This window comes from Cucurbita maxima, unplaced genomic scaffold (genome assembly GCF_002738345.1).
Source record: "Cucurbita maxima cultivar Rimu unplaced genomic scaffold, Cmax_1.0 Cma_Scf00036, whole genome shotgun sequence".
Classification (NCBI taxonomy): Eukaryota; Viridiplantae; Streptophyta; class Magnoliopsida; order Cucurbitales; family Cucurbitaceae; genus Cucurbita; species Cucurbita maxima.
The window spans coordinates 496,062-512,022 of NW_019272052.1; the positions used below are offsets into that span (position 1 = coordinate 496,062).

The 15,961-nt window shown below is 38.0% G+C and overlaps 5 protein-coding genes across 5 annotated transcripts; 4 read left to right on the forward strand and 1 right to left on the reverse strand.

Moving 5' to 3' along the window:
* The first annotated feature begins 702 nt into the window (after positions 1 to 702).
* LOC111468358 lies at positions 703 to 1,520 on the forward strand. The gene is made up of 2 exons (XM_023113546.1): positions 703 to 1,056; positions 1,176 to 1,520. The coding sequence occupies exons 1-2, from the start codon at positions 947 to 949 to the stop codon at positions 1,297 to 1,299; spliced, it is 234 nt and encodes a 77-aa protein (XP_022969314.1). The 5' UTR covers positions 703 to 946; the 3' UTR covers positions 1,300 to 1,520.
* On the reverse strand, positions 1,480 to 3,248 carry LOC111468206 (phospholipase A1-IIgamma-like). The gene is made up of 2 exons (XM_023113347.1): positions 2,312 to 3,248; positions 1,480 to 2,227 (listed from the first exon to the last, which is right to left on the reverse strand). The coding sequence occupies exons 1-2, from the start codon at positions 2,921 to 2,923 to the stop codon at positions 1,616 to 1,618; spliced, it is 1,224 nt and encodes a 407-aa protein (XP_022969115.1). The 5' UTR covers positions 2,924 to 3,248; the 3' UTR covers positions 1,480 to 1,615.
* A 328-nt stretch (positions 3,249 to 3,576) lies between these two features.
* Positions 3,577 to 5,266, forward strand: LOC111468362 (protein trichome birefringence-like 42). The gene is made up of 4 exons (XM_023113551.1): positions 3,577 to 4,042; positions 4,178 to 4,352; positions 4,444 to 4,628; positions 4,696 to 5,266. The coding sequence occupies exons 1-4, from the start codon at positions 3,627 to 3,629 to the stop codon at positions 5,174 to 5,176; spliced, it is 1,257 nt and encodes a 418-aa protein (XP_022969319.1). The 5' UTR covers positions 3,577 to 3,626; the 3' UTR covers positions 5,177 to 5,266.
* Positions 5,267 to 5,545: 279 nt separating this feature from the next.
* LOC111468151 (ABC transporter G family member 10-like) lies at positions 5,546 to 7,962 on the forward strand. The gene has a single exon (XM_023113266.1). It carries the CDS (start codon positions 5,952 to 5,954, stop codon positions 7,761 to 7,763), a length of 1,812 nt encoding a protein of 603 aa, XP_022969034.1. The 5' UTR covers positions 5,546 to 5,951; the 3' UTR covers positions 7,764 to 7,962.
* Positions 7,963 to 9,337: 1,375 nt separating this feature from the next.
* Positions 9,338 to 13,114, forward strand: LOC111468154 (ketol-acid reductoisomerase, chloroplastic-like). Its single transcript, XM_023113269.1, has 10 exons — positions 9,338 to 9,677; positions 9,938 to 10,030; positions 10,558 to 10,623; positions 10,735 to 10,875; positions 11,068 to 11,295; positions 11,368 to 11,485; positions 11,568 to 11,707; positions 11,799 to 11,966; positions 12,133 to 12,288; positions 12,466 to 13,114. Exons 1-10 carry the CDS (start codon positions 9,384 to 9,386, stop codon positions 12,832 to 12,834), a joined length of 1,773 nt encoding a protein of 590 aa, XP_022969037.1. The 5' UTR covers positions 9,338 to 9,383; the 3' UTR covers positions 12,835 to 13,114.
* Positions 13,115 to 15,961: the final 2,847 nt, after the last annotated feature.

The following is a 15,961-nucleotide window of genomic DNA, read 5'->3' on the forward strand; positions in this document are numbered from 1 at the left end:
TTTTATCCACCGAACTATGCTCAGATAGAAACTTTTTAGCGTTAATTTGATGGATATTTTTGAACTTTCGAACTTTGAATTGTTAATCTTTGCAAATTTCCAAGAAGACGAGTCTGCCGCCATTGCAGACTTGTTTGGAGAAGAAACCTGTTTTGATTTATGAGCTTATGTTTATTGCACACGGCTTTGGAATTTTCTCATCTGAAAGGTAATGGGATTGGGTTCACCAAGGTATGGCCTTTTCTGTGTTTGGTGTAACAGAAACCTTCTCCCATTTTAATTCATTTTCTACGTTTGAGAGTTTAGATTTCTGGGATTAGCCAATAAATGTTCTTTTGATCCATATTGGTTTGTTTATATTTTTTTAACAAATTGGTTTGTGGCTGGGTAAATATTAGGGAAAGTGGGAAAAAAAAAAAAAAAAAAAATTAAATTAATAAAAATATTCTCAAACTATATTAATTTTTTTTAAAATTTTAAATATGCCTTTAAACTTTAAAAAATTAAATTAATAAAAATATTTATGAATTTTTTAAAAATAATATTAAAATATTTGTAGATAGCTTATGAGATATCATATTCGTCTATGATAGATGCTTTAAAAAATTAGCAGTATTTTTAAATCATATATATATATATATATATAATTTTTCTTTTTAAGTTTTAAGAATATATTAAAGAAAAGCGTGGGAAATACGAAATTTCATTAGAAAAATGCGAACTTTCCGGTTGTCATTTAAGACTTGCTTTGCGCAGAAGTCATATACGCTGCTCATCTGTGCACTCTTTGGTCCAACCCCTTCAATAAGATAAAACCAATGGAGAGAATCCCTTTCACAGACATACCCCATTTCTCACATATTCTGAGCATCTTTTTCATTTCAGCAGTGCGATTCCGATCATCACCCAGAAATTGAGGTGAAACTCAGACAATTCTCGAAAGAAGATGTGTTGCGGAGATGGCGATTGTAGGCCGCTCGGCTTCTTGCTCGGTTTGCCGTTTGCTTTCCTTTCTCTCATCCTTTCCATCGTCGGCGTAATCATCTGGATTGTGGGGTAAATTTCTCAAAACCCCTTCAATTTTTAGCTTCTAGGGCATTTCTGATTTGGTTCGTTTCTTCTAAATCTGTTGCCCTTTCCAATTATCTGTGTTTTCTGTGCGATTTTGGGTGCAGATTGACGCTTACTTGCATATGTCCTTGTTGTTTGTGCTTGACGGTGATAGTGGAGATTGCGCTGGGGCTGATCAAAGCCCCGATTCATGTCATGGAGTGGTTCACTTCCCAGATTCCCTGTTGATCGTTCATATTTCTCTAACAGGAAAGTTGGAGAAGTCTTATAGTGTGTAATCACCTTGTTTGTGTAAAATTTGCATTTGATATGAATATGTAGCTCTGTGATTCCTATCGCTGAGTGATTCAGATGGTCTTTTTATGATTTTTTGTTCTTAGCTTCACTGAATTAGGCTTCCATTGATTGTTTATTTCATCAATAATCAATATAGAATCGAAGTTTTCTCTTACATTATTTCTGAATGCAAATTTTATTTCAAAGAAGTTGGTTCTATGATTTGTGAGGCTGTTAGGATAGAAATTCTACATGCACATATTGTAGCTTAAGGCTTCCCATCATCTCTCTCATGATCTTCCAGCCGCCAAAAGCCATCAGCATCTTGTACCATTCCTTTGTTTTGGACACACCACCATGAGGCAGGCACCAAATACTCATCCTTGAGAGCGTCCAAAGATTTGTTAACAAGTGCTATGTCCCTTTTCACTTCTAACAAAAACCCACCCTCAATTCCCTGTGTTCCTGCCACCCCATGAAGATAAGCCTCCAAAGAGTGCCAGCTCCTGAAACATCCAGGACTCTTCAAGTATTTCGATTTTAGTGTGTCGATTACCAGCTCGACTCCGACATCCACATAGCCCAACAGTGGGTATTCTGGTATTAAGTCCACCTTGTTCCGAGTTCGTAGAAGATGAAGATTATTCATGGAATTAAAGAACTTTCTGAAGTTCCAGTCTCCTACGTGTGGACTGGCAAACAAGAAGCCTGTTACAGGGAAGAGTTTCTGGGGTTGCCTTTTCCCCTTGTTTATCTGATTTGCAACAATGTCTGCTGCATTCAGTGTTCCAAGGGCAGCACCTAAACTGTGTCCTGTTATAGTTATACTGATCTCTTCATCTTGATATTCTTTTAGTAGCCTCTCAACTTCAGCTAGTACCTGATCAATTAGAAGATAGAACCACAGTTAGTGATATCAGCTATTGGTTGAATGAAAAATGTATATGAAAACATTGAAACTCGCCTGCTGTCTTGCACTGTTCGGGTTATAGGGCGATCGAGAATCCTTAGAAGTGTAAATGGAAAGCCAGCCTTTGTGAACATTAGAAGGATTAGCTGCTCCAAATAGTTCTGTGGCAGGAACAAGAGGAAAGTTGAAGTCATCAACCCATTCCCATGCTTGAATTGTTCCTCTCCAAGCAATTACAATGTCCCTTCTTCCTAATGCAGTCATTCCCTCGTCCGTTGCCACAGCAACGTACCCCATCCAATTCGACTCTTTGTTCCAAGCTTTCCCTGATAGAGACTTCAATAAAAACGCTTCCGAAACATCAATCCCTGAAGTTGCATAGAGGAATTTGGTGACCTTATACTTGTACGGGTTGGCTATAGCTAACCCAACTCTGGAGAAGAAGTCCTTCCTCGCGTAATGGCTGTCCCCAGCGAATTTTGACATCTTGTTCCAGTTGAAACCGTCATATGTTGCCTGTGCCATATCTCCGTAGTGAAGAATGTATTGTCGAAGATCGACGTCCAAAGGGTCCAAGAGGTTTTTCCAGTTATCCTGCCCACTGAGCACCCTCCATCTTTGAGCTATGTTACCTATCATTTTCTCAGAAGTACCAACTGTCTCCATTAGAAAGTGTCTTCCTGTTCTCTCTGCTGTTCTGTTCTCTTAAGCTCACAAGGTCACAAAATATGGTGGCTAAAGAACGTGTCTAGGTAGGTAACGAAAAGTTGGCCACCAAAAACGCCATGCTTTCAGATCATCACTTTCATCCGTTCATCGGCAGGTGGCTAACGTTTTAAAATTAGGTCAGTCATTAAATTTCTATGTTTTCATCTGGAACTTGCACCTGCACATGAACCTAAAACTAAAAGAAAGTCCAAGCTACTGCATAGTAGTATAGTTGACATGTAATCCGCCCACCACATTAGAGGGTGGAGTTGAGGAGATAAGCTTCACCTAAATCTTGTTCTATTTGCTGGTTTTTTAGCAGGTATTGTTCAAGTGGTTTTAGTCAACCACTCTGCTGCTACTTTCTCTAAAACTCTCAAAGATATTATGTTCTCCTTCCTTTTCTGATATCAACATAATCTCAAGCACGAAAACTATTTAAAAATAGCCATTATCAAACCCTTTGGCTTCAAATTCACATGTTTTTAGTCATCTAAAAGTGACTAACCACCAATATCTCACAAGTGCGATGCAAATTCTCAAAGGGTATTCAGGAATTTTTGACTGAAACTTGCCCACTTCTTACAAACTTGTAGTGCCTAATTATAATTACCTCGCCTTCTAGCTTCTCACTGCTAGTGAGAAGTAGAGGTATCAAGCAATGGACAACAGCTTCCCCATTAATCAGAGATGGAAGCTTTGCACATATACAAGCTTCACGAGCATTATCATCCTAGTGCTCTTGCTTGGTCAAGACCAGAAGGCCCTGAACTTTTTGACTTTTCGAAGCTCAACCTCATCGGTGACATCTTCGTTGAGTCTCGTGGACTACTATGTTGCAGCTAACACTCAGTTGCAGCCCAAAGATACTTCACTTCTCAATGAGCACGATACGCATGAGAAGAAAAGCTGCAACATCTTTGATGGCAAATGGGTCTATGATCCTGAGGTAAGTCCTCTCTATGATCACACTAAGTGTCCATTTCTTAGTGACCAAGTTAGCTGCCGAAGGAATGGCCGACAAGATTTTGGCTACGAGAAGTTTAGGTGGGAAGCCACTGGGTGCAACATTCCCAGGTGAGCTGAAACATTAGCTCTTCATCTCAATATCCCTTCTACTTCCTTTTCATTTAGATCCAATACCGAGTCATCACAGCGTTTAATCAGCCACTAACAGTGTAAACTTAATCATCTAAATCATAAACTTTGAAGGTTTAATAGCACAGATATGTTGGAGAAACTCAGAGGCAAGAGAATGATCGTAGTTGGGGACTCACTTAACAGAAACCAATGGGAATCTCTTGCTTGTCTTCTCTACTCTGCTTTACCTCCCTCTCGGGTTTATGTTGACGTACAAAGTGGCAGCTACAAGGTCTTCAGATCAAAGGCAGTTAGCTGAGCTTTTCCATGTACACCTTCTTGTACTTTCAGATGTTATAATGTGACTTTGAACTAACATTGCCTATTTATAACCTCAGGAATACAATTGTTCCGTGGAGTTTTTCTGGAGTCCGTTTCTGGTGGAACTAGAAGTCGACCGGGCTAATGGCACCAGAATATTGGAGCTCGACAAACTCTCAGCAATGTCAAAGAAGTGGTATGGTGCAGACATCATGGTTTTCAACACTGGCCATTGGTGGGTGCATCAGGGGAAGTTACAAGCGTAAGTACTCGTGATTACGATGTTACATAACGAACAGATTTCATTCATCCTGAGATGAATTTTGCAGATGGGATTACTTTCATCATGATGGTAAGATGGTAGAAACAATGGAAATGGACCTGGCACTCGAGGCAGCCATGAAAACCTGGTCGAGTTGGATTGATCAGAACGTAGATACGAACAAAACAGTAGTTTTCTTTAGAAGTATTTCGCCAGAACACAAGGGAACGCAATGGTGCTACAACGAAACCCAACCAATCTCAGATGAGTCCTACCAAGAGATATTCCCCGAGTCATTAACTGAAGTATTCAAGAGAACAATCAAGAGAATGAAAACCCCAGTGAAGTATTTGAATATAACAAAGCTATCGCAGTATCGAAGAGATGCGCATCCATCAGTTTATGCAAGAAGGCAAGGGAAACTATCAGTAGCAATGAAACAGAGAAAAGAAGAGATCATTACCGATTGCAGCCACTGGTGTTTGCCTGGTTTGCCTGATACTTGGAACAGGCTCTTGTATGCTACCATTGTATCAGCCTCCTCCTAATACTTCTTGTCTGATACTGTTCATTCTTCACTGCATCTCTTCACTAGTTTGAACTACTCATCATTCCATCAATACTTGTATTTTTGTACTTCCTGCCTTTTCATGATCATTGAAGCAACTTTCGAGTCGTTAGCAATAAGTTCTCACGGTGGCTGTTCATTTGAATGAATAGCTGCAGAAAGATCTTGATTTAGAACGGCCCAAGTTTATCTGCAATTTCATGATATTCCCAAGAGCCAACTTAACGTGTAACAACCCAAGCTCACCGCTAGCAGATATTGTCCTCTTTGGGCTTTTCGTTTCGAGCTTCTCCTCAAGGCTTATAAAATGCGTCCGCCAGGAAGAAGTTTCTAAATCCTTATAAAGAATGCTCCGTTCTCCTCCCCAACTGATGTGGGATCTCACATAACTAGTCCTCCAATTCAAAATAGAGCATAGCTTCCCTTCACATGGGGTTAGGCAAAACTGTACTAGAGTTCTTTTACTGAGTCAAAAACCTCACCTCAAAAGCATTGAGTACCTCTTCAGATTGATGAAACTGCCCTGCAGTACAAAAAAGTAACTTCTTAATGAAGCAACTGCCCCTCCAGACTGATTTAGAGGTCGTTGTGCCAAAATGCTTCTCATGCTGTTTAAATGATTCAAGCCCACAGCTTAGAACAAGTAAAACAAAACCTTTCATTATGATGTTTACTCCTACAAAAAGGCAACTTCTTGCTTGAAATCTTCAAATTGCCTTCCTTTCACAGGCTATTCCTCTCCCCTTTGTGTTTCAATGGGATCGTCAATCAAGGCAGCTAACCTTGGCTGCCAGGATACCTCGTACAAAATCAAGACCAAGAACCTTTCTTATAGACTACCTTACCCAATCAACAAATTCAATTGCGGGTTCAGCAGAGAAAGGCGAAAAGATTCATACATTTTGAAGAATGTAAACTGTGAAGCTAGGCCAGGGGAGATCGCAGCCATTGTTGGTCATAGTGGAGCTGGAAAAACAACATTGTTGGACATACTAGCAGGAATGATCCCACTTAACAAAGTCTGTGGCCATGTCCTTGTGAACGAAATGGAGATGAACGCAAAGCATTTTCGAAGAATATCTGGCTATGTCATCCAAGGGGAGGATCTTTTCCCTCTTCTTACAGTAGAAGAGACGCTCATGTTCAGCGCTCGTTTGAGGCTCTATGGTGAGATCCACAAGGTCAAAGCTCGAGTCAGGGAAATAATGAAGGAGCTCAGTCTCGAGCATGTTGCCAATGTAAGAGTTGGCAATGCATCAAGTGGAGGCATTTCAGGAGGGGAAAAGCAGGGAGTTTCAATTGGAGTTGAATTGGTTCATGACCCACCTGTTCTTTTACTCGATGAACCAACTTCGGGACTCGATTCTACCTCAGCTCTTCAAGTAGCCTTCATTCTAAAAGCCATGGCCACAAATCAAGGTAAAACCATCATTCTCACCATCCACCAACCCGGATTTCGTATTCTTGAACTCTTTGATCAAATTTTGCTGCTAGCCAAAGGAACTATCATTCACCAAGGCTCCCTTGAGCGACTCGAGCGACGTCTCAGACAATCCGGTCATTCCATTCCTCGACACGTTAACGTAGTCGAATTCGCCATGGAAATAACAGAAGCTCTTGAAGTCGACACAGAAGAAGAGAGCGAAACCGAAAACGACAAGACAACAAATACAAATCCAGGCAATCTAGAAGAACATAGCGACAACCCCATTTTCATGAACACAATAGCAAATGAAATCCTAATTCTAAGCCAGAGATTCTGCATCAATGTATTCAGAACAAAGCAACTCTTCTTTTCAAGAACAATACAAGCAATGGTAATTGGGTTTGTAATGGGAACCATTTTCACAAATGAACCAAACTCAAAGAACCTAAAATTACAAACCCAGCTAGGATTTTTCGCCTTCACTCTCGCATTCTTAATGTCAGCCTCAACAGAAGGCTTACCCATTTACTTACAGCAGAGAAGGATTCTAATGAAGGAAAGTTCAAGAGGAGCTTACAGAGTATGTTCTTACGTGATAGCAGATGCCCTCATTTTCCTGCCATTCCTCTTAACAGTGGCTCTTCTCTATGCCATTCCTGTTTACTGGTTGGTCGGATTGAAGCGGGAAATTCTAGGGTTCCTCTACTTCTCCCTCGTCTCTTGGCTCGTTGTTTTGATGGCGAATTCCGTCATCGCCTGTTTCAGCGCTCTGGTTCCTAATTTCGTCATCGGAACGTCTCTTCTTGGAACCGTTTTAGGATCTTCGTTTCTCTTTTCTGGGTATTTCATTTCGAAAGAGGAAATCCCCAAATACTGGATTTTCATGCACTACTTGAGCTTGTTCAAGTACCCATTTGAATGCTTTCTGATAAACGAGTATGGAGGAGATGGGAAGAACAGGAGATGTCTGATCAAAGCAGAGGGCGTTTGTGTTCTTTATGGCGACGAGTTCTTGAGAAATAGAGGTCTCAGGCGATCTCAGAAATGGAGCCATTTGGGTATTCTGATGAGTTTCATTGTTGGTTATAGAGTTCTTTGTTTTCTCATTCTGTGGTACAGATCTCGGACGGCCACAAAGTGATGAAGCTTTCAAATGGATTCAAACCCTCACGAATTGGTGAAACAAAGTTCATCATATGAACAAATCTGCCTCCATTATCTTTTATCTTTCCGGATTGATACAAAATCATCTGCTTTCGGTAATATTTAGATTTTTTGTTCAACAATTCTAGTATGGAGTGCTTCGATTCTTAAGCTAATGTCGAATGGAATTGGGTGAGTTAAGTATAATAAGATCTGTATACATTTTTAGGTAATGATATCTCTTTTTTTTATTTTATTGCTCTAACTTTCATGGTTTTCCGAGAACCTCTATTATGTGAGATTCCATTCTGGTTGAAGAGCAGAACAGAGTATAAGAGTTTGGAACCTCTAGTCATCAGACGAAATGCAACGGGTCAAGATATTAGTTATAGGCTTAAATTATTACAAATGATATAGAACTAGGAGTTAAACACGAGGCTCTCCCTGCGAAAATGGTAGAACTTCAATGGAAGTGAATTATAGGAACCGAGGATGGTAAGAGCTATAAGATAAGTCCGTAATAAGTCAATAATGCTAATATTATTTTGATATTTAATAAATATTTCAAAATTATTAATATAATATTTTTTAACTAAATATTTAAAAATAAAAAAATTAACGAATAAACATTTTATTATAATAAAAAATTTGAAACTTCATAACATTTTAATTTTTCTTTTTCTATTTTGAATATCTGACAAGTCATAAATTATATATTTTTTATTATATGTATATTTAAATATAATTAAGTCCTTGGGTTAAATAGATTTTATATTACTATTAATTTTTTTAAAATTATTATAAGACTATTTATTTATATATTTATTTAAAAGTTTTGTCAAACTATTGAGACGGGCTTTCCTCCCTACTTTAGCCTCTCATTCGTGCATTGGAAAACAGATGTCACGCGAAAACCAAGGGAATCAATTTTGTAAGACTTCTCGAAAAAGATAAAAAAGTAATAATTAAAAAAACTTTCCCTTTTAAATTTCTATCCATATATAAATATTTTACTACCTCATTTTTTCTTAATAAATATTAAATATTTTTATAACAATATTAAAAGTGGACGTGACTTATTTGGGTTAGTCAAATGGCAAATTTTCGGTTTCTAAAAAATTAAACTAACCTAAAAGAAAAAACCCAACTTGACCGAGCCCTTGTAGTATGAGTAGGATAGTTCGAACACTTCCATCCTTCATGCCTTGTTTACAATGCTAGGGCTTGCCTCATCGTTTCCTTTTATCAATACCAAATTAGTTCGTGTCCTGATTCCATCTTCCACCCAGATACATGACAAATATATATCCTAGCACCAGCTTTACCGGGGATGGTGATTTGTTGGCATTGGTCATTCTTGATCGAGAAGTTTCGAAACCGATACCGTATTGGCTCCTACATTTTTTTAGCTCATAATTTATTGGGTAATTATATTTCTCTTGTATTATTATTGTTTGTAACTTTTTGGATTTAGGAAGAAAAATAAAATAGACGTGGTAGGTGGATATCAATTCTGTGTACGCGAGGCTTAGAATGCACCAGCCTTTGGTACCCTATATTAAACCGTGCAACCTCTGCTTTCTTTATCATCCCCCACATTTGCTGACTCTACTCATCAATGGCCGCCGCCACATATTTCTCTCCCTCTATCTCAGCCTCATTATCAAAAACCCTAAAACAAGCTGCTTCTCTACATCCCCTTACTCCTTCCAGCTTAGGATTCTTGTCCTCCTCCTCCGCTTCCTCGGGATTCTTCGCTCTTAAGGCTGTTGGTATGGGTGGTGCTAATGCTGTCGGCTCAGCTCTTGGTGCTCGCATGGTGTCTGCACCTGCGATCAAGCCCTTAATCTCGCTTGATTTTGACACATCTGTGTTCAAGAAGGAGAAAGTTAATCTCGCTGGCCATGATGAGGTTTTTACTCTGTTACTTGTACCCTTGTGTATTGATAGGTTCTCTGGTTTTGGATTTGGATTTCGGGGAAGTGAGCTGTGAGTGTGGATTGTGGAAGGGAAATGGATTCGTGTGCATCCATTTCTTGAGATCTGCATGTCTTTTTTTTTTCTTTTTTTTTTTATTCTCTGCATGTCTTCGCTTTGTGGAAGCGAAATGTTTCTGTATTGGAAATGGGAATTTAATTGTTTCATTTCCGTTTGTGTGCCTTCGGATTGCAGTATATTGTCAGAGGAGGCAGGGACCTTTTTCCCCTGCTGCCGGAAGCGTTCAAGGGGATCAAGAAAATTGGTGTCATTGGTTGGGGTTCACAGGTAATGTTATATCACGATCTGCAATCTTATATTTGTCATGTTTTGTTGCAGAATCAGCCTGCAATCTTATATTTCACATGGGATTTGATTTTTATGTTCATAATAATAGAAGAAAATGATGTGGCATTTTACAAAATCAAGGATAAATGGGTAAAAATATTACAACATTCAACCTCCATTCAAGGATTTTCTTTTTTCACTTATCAGCATCTGATTGATATGAACAAAAAAAGAAAAAGGATGAAATGTAACAAAGTGACCAACAAGGTTCTAGGAATGCGTTCTCTAACAATGTTTCTTTGGGGTGGAAATTAGAGCACTAAATTTTTGAGAAACTGAGCTGACGTTTGCATCTGAAGTTAGAATGTATACACATGGCTCTGGTTCATGAAGAACTCTCTCAGACAAGCGCTCTCTAGAAGCCTATAGGAGACATCTCTTTTCAGAAAGACGCCAAATTTTCTAACCCTTTTATTGATTCTCTATCTAACCGTAGTTTATCCGTGTGCATGCATTTGTTCGATCAGGCACCTGCACAAGCTCAGAATTTAAGGGACTCGCTTGCTGAAGCCAAGTCTGATATTGTGGTTAAGGTGATTTTCTTTATCTCGTGGTTAAGGTGTGCATTATAGGCTGTGATGTTGTATTATTGATCAATCCCTTATATAAACTTCGATATTTCCATTTGATTTTTGTTGATACAGATTGGCCTGAGGAAGGGTTCCCGCTCTTTTGCGGAAGCTCGCACAGTTGGTTTTTCTGAAGAGAATGGGACTTTGGGAGATATATATGAAACCATTTCCGAAAGTGATCTTGTCATGCTTCTGATTTCTGATTCTGCGCAGGTCAGTTGGTTGAAAATATCCCAACTTTGTTGCTTCTGGTACTATTAAGCTAAAGTCTTGACTATATGAGACCTGAGTTTCGATTAAGTGCTTGTGATAGTTGATACATATGATTGTTTGATTATCTGTATTCCGTGCTTTGGAACGTTTTTGTAGAATTTGCAAATTTCTTACTGTCGTTGTACTTTGCAGGCTGATAACTATGAAAAAATATTTTCTCACATGAAACCAAACAGCATTCTTGGGCTTTCCCATGGGTTTCTTCTTGGCCATTTGCAGTCATTGGGACTTGATTTCCCTAAGAATTTTAGCGTGATTGCTGTTTGTCCAAAGGGGATGGGTCCATCTGTGAGGAGACTGTATGTTCAAGGAAAAGAGATAAATGGTGCAGGAATTAATTCTAGTTTTGCAGTTCACCAGGTAATATTGCATTCTCCAATTTGAGCGGATATCGATTAGTGTACTTGGTTGCTAATTATGTACCGTTTACAGGATGTCGATGGTAGAGCCACCGATGTTGCATTGGGATGGTCTGTTGCCCTTGGCTCTCCTTTCACATTCGCTACAACTCTAGAGCAAGAATACAGGAGTGACATCTTCGGCGAGCGAGGTAAACTTGCCACTCTTCGTATTGTGTACATTCAAGTATGCACAAATTTTGAATACCCAACTTCTTCTGCTGTGGTTGATAGGTATTCTACTTGGTGCTGTTCATGGAATTGTGGAATCCTTGTTCAGAAGGTACACTGAAAATGGAATGGCTGAAGACCTGGCTTATAAGAACACTGTTGAAAGCATAACAGGGATCATATCGAAAACCATTTCCACTAAGGTTGTATCTGCTTACTAGATTTAACTCTCAGTAACCTTCCATGCATGCACTTGCTTCATATTAATGGCCGTCTGTTTTTCTTACTACGTAGGGAATGTTGGCAGTATACAATTCCTTCTCTCCTGATGAGAAAAAGGAATTCGAGAGAGCATATAGTGCATCGTTTTACCCTTGTATGGATATTCTCTATGAATGTTATGAAGATGTTGCCAGTGGAAGTGAGATCCGCAGCGTTGTGCTTGCTGGCCGACGATTTTATGTATGTTGGTACCTTTTTTTCTTTTCCTTCACAGCAAAAATATTTGATGGAACCAGTATAGTCTGTAGTGTAAACGAGCTATTCGCCCGTGATCTTTATAATTCTAGTCGAATAATCGTTTTGGTGCCTGTTATGCTTCATAACTTGACCTGCCTTATTATTACAGGAAAAGGAGGGTCTCCCAGCTTTCCCAATGGGGAACATTGACCAGACCCGGATGTGGAAAGTTGGTGAACGTGTTCGACAATCACGTCCTGCAGGTGACCTCGGCCCATTATATCCTTTCACTGCTGGTGTATATGTGGCGTTGATGATGGCACAGGTATGGTAGTCTGATGACAATTTTGGACTCTCGAACTTTAAAATCTATTCGAATGGATTGAACTCAGTAGTTATGAACACGACTTGCTGACTCGTATACCTTAAAAGTTTATTATATACCATTGGTTATGGAAACGAAGATCTGTCTGCCTGCTTCATAATAAAATTCTATTTTCAGATCGAGATACTGAGGAAGAAGGGCCACTCGTACTCAGAGATCATCAACGAAAGTGTAATTGAATCAGTGGACTCTTTGAACCCATTCATGCATGCTCGTGGTGTTTCATTCATGGTCGACAACTGTTCCACCACAGCGCGATTGGGATCTCGAAAGTGGGCTCCTCGCTTCGACTACATTCTCACCCAACAAGCCCTGGTTGCCATTGACAATGGTTCAGCCGTCAACCAAGACCTTATCAGCAACTTCCTGTCCGACCCAGTTCATGGAGCAATTGAAGTATGCGCCCAGTTGAGACCTACTGTTGACATTTCTGTTCCAGCTGATGCTGATTTTGTTCGACCAGAACTACGTCAATCTAGCAACTAAAATGTGCCAACGATGCCCGTGAACTAGGTTAATCGCGTTCCACGAAGGACTGCTGTATGTATCTACGAAATATGTACTGTTATCCTGAGTTTCTTCGAGATCTAGTTTTAAGTCTATGATAAGAGTTAGTTGTGCGAGTGGTAGTAATAAGTTGAATGTTCCAGACTTTTTCGGGTCGTTGTCTATGTCGTTGTAATGTAGACTTTCGGGATCGTGTTGGAATTATGAGCTACTACTATTATGGTATCTTATATTAGTTTCATCCTAAACTCCCACTCTAGTGACAGCTTCCATGCACTTCACGCTCGTGGAATAACTATTTGAGAACCTTGTGAAGTTGCCCATAATAAGCTGTAAATCGGTCTGATTTGGTCTTCAACTGAATCGATTACTTAATTTGGTTTGATATCGACCATGGATTTGGGCTCGGAAAGAATCATCTTCTCATGGTCTATAGGAACTAGGCTATCTATCGCTTTTAACCTTGTTTGTATAGGCTTGTTCATAGATTTTTCATTTATACACGTTGCTTGTGATCACTTCCATCAATAAGTACTCTCAACGCGTTGACCCTACACCCAAGCATAGTCTTTCTCCCAGGAACTTCTGCAATCGATCCAGTGTGCTTGACAAGACTCCTTTAATAGCGGTATCATTACTAAAGACAATAATCCCTACATTCTCGTTTTCGTTTTGTAGTTAAATGATAAATTTGATGGGGTTGAAACGTTTTGTGCACTGGAGCTTGTTCAAGTAATACAACCCCAAATCAACTTCAGTTGTATCACCATCAACCAGCTCTTACTCTGACAAAGATGTCTTAACTTTCTAGCTGTTGTAACTTTAAAGCTTGGAATGTGCTTTCATGGGTGCCAAGAAAATGAATTAACACAACTTCCTAATGTGGGACACGTGGATGTGGCCCTTTCATCCATTTCCACAGCCTTTTGAACCCTTCACTCAGTTGCTTTCTTCTTCTCCTAGATTGCAACCTTGAACATATTTGACACAACAATGGTCAATCGTTTACTTCGAGAACAGTTAAAGCATATAAAGTGGATGATGATATTAATGGTGAGCTTCGACCATTACAAATAGTATCAAAGTCAGACACTGAGCGGTGTGCCAACGAAAATGCTGGATCTCCAAAAGGGTAGATTGTGAGATCCCACATCGGCTGGAGAGGAGAACCAAACATTCCTTATGACAACATGACAAAGATCTCATCCCTAATAGACATGTTTTTAAAACCGTGAGACTAACGACAATAAACTTAGACTTTGAAATTGTTATATGTTATAATCCTATAGGGTTAGTAAGAATAATAATCTTAAAAAATGAATCAAATATAATGGAGCATTGGATCCCATAATAATGTGTCTAATGCTTATAAAAAAACCCATATAATAAGGTAGATATACACACCATATAATGTATACATTATAATATTAATGACATCGATTTTATATATATTGGAAATGGTGAGGCTCACGTTGGTGCTTGGCACTTGGCATTATCCTTCCATTTTTGACATTTGAATTAAAAACTTTATTGTATAAATGACAATATATTAAGATGTGATGCACTGGAATGTGCTAGGTTATGCCATTATAAATTATATAAAAATATATTGTATGAAGGAGGATTTAATTATTTCCATCCAAATAATTCTTAAATAAATGGAAAAAAAAAAGATAATAATAATTGGCCCACAGCTTTATTTGATTAAGAAAAAAGAAGCCTCAGATTTGAGGCATAAAGGGCTAATAAAAAATTAAATAAAACCTACATCAAATTGTCCTTAATATTAAGTATTACACTTTTTTTTTTTTAAACACTTTTACACGTAATATTAATAATTAAAATCTCAAATATTCTTAATCTTCTTAATAATTTTAAAAGTAGGATTGTGTTATAGCCTTATAAAAAATGTCAAACTGCAAACCGACCCAAACATTTAGTTTTTTAAAAAATTGAATCCAGCCCAGCTCAATGTTTATAGTTTAGTTGGATAGTTGAGGTTGATCGAGTTCTTAGATCGTATGAACACTCGTGTGATCGAGCGGAAAATATAATTATTTTGTTAAGACGATTCATGGGTATTATTAATATGGGTAATATTTGGAGTGAATTAAGTAGTTGAGGGGATAGAGGAATCAGATTCTATCCCTATTTTTGTGTTCCTAAAGACAAGGACACTATCATTATTTGCCAATCTAGAGAGAGAAAAAAGAACTCCCCCACTTACCTTTGACCAATGGAATTCCCTTTGAAATTCCTATACCTCTCTAGTCTAGATCAAATTTCATGAATAATAATAATAATAATAATATTTATTTCTATACGATATAATTGAAATTAAATCAACGATAAAATAAGTTCAATGAATAATATATTAACTAATATTTCAAAATTTAGTAAATAAGATATTAATTGTTTTTCGAAAATTGAGTGGATAAGATATTAATTATGTTTAGAGGGTTTGATATTTAGAATTAAGACTTAATAATAAAAAAAAAATTGAATTTGAATTTTGAATTTTTTAATCCTAAAAAATGATGACGAAAATAGAAAAATAGGAAATTGAGGGGTTTTGTTTGTTTGGATTGTAGTTGGCAACAACTAAGAATTTGTTTTTGTTAGGGATAAGTTTAGAGGAGTACGTGTAGCCAAACAGGGGGTATCTTGGCGACAGGGCTAACGGCGCAAAAAGGCATAAATGGTTTCGGCGCTTGACGTGCCCAGCTGGAAGGCGTTGGCATACTTCTAATGGTTTTGTTGACTATTTTGCCCTTTGCCCGTGCTATGCCAAATGTCATTTCTACCCTTCCTTTTTCCCTCCTTATTTTTAGGTTAATGTACGTGATTCTTAAATTTGGTTTTCAAAATTTAAAAATTATTAATTTTTATCCATATATTAAAAAATCTAATTACATTATTCTACCATTAAACTATTAACTATATATATTATTTTTTTAACATACTTAACCTCGTGAACCTATAACTTAAATGTTAATTGACGCCGGTAATTCAGCTCACTATTAGATAAAAATTGAAACGAAATTTAAAACACCTTTTCTCAAAGGGTTTTTTTTTTTATTAAAAAAAACTAATAATTATGGTAATG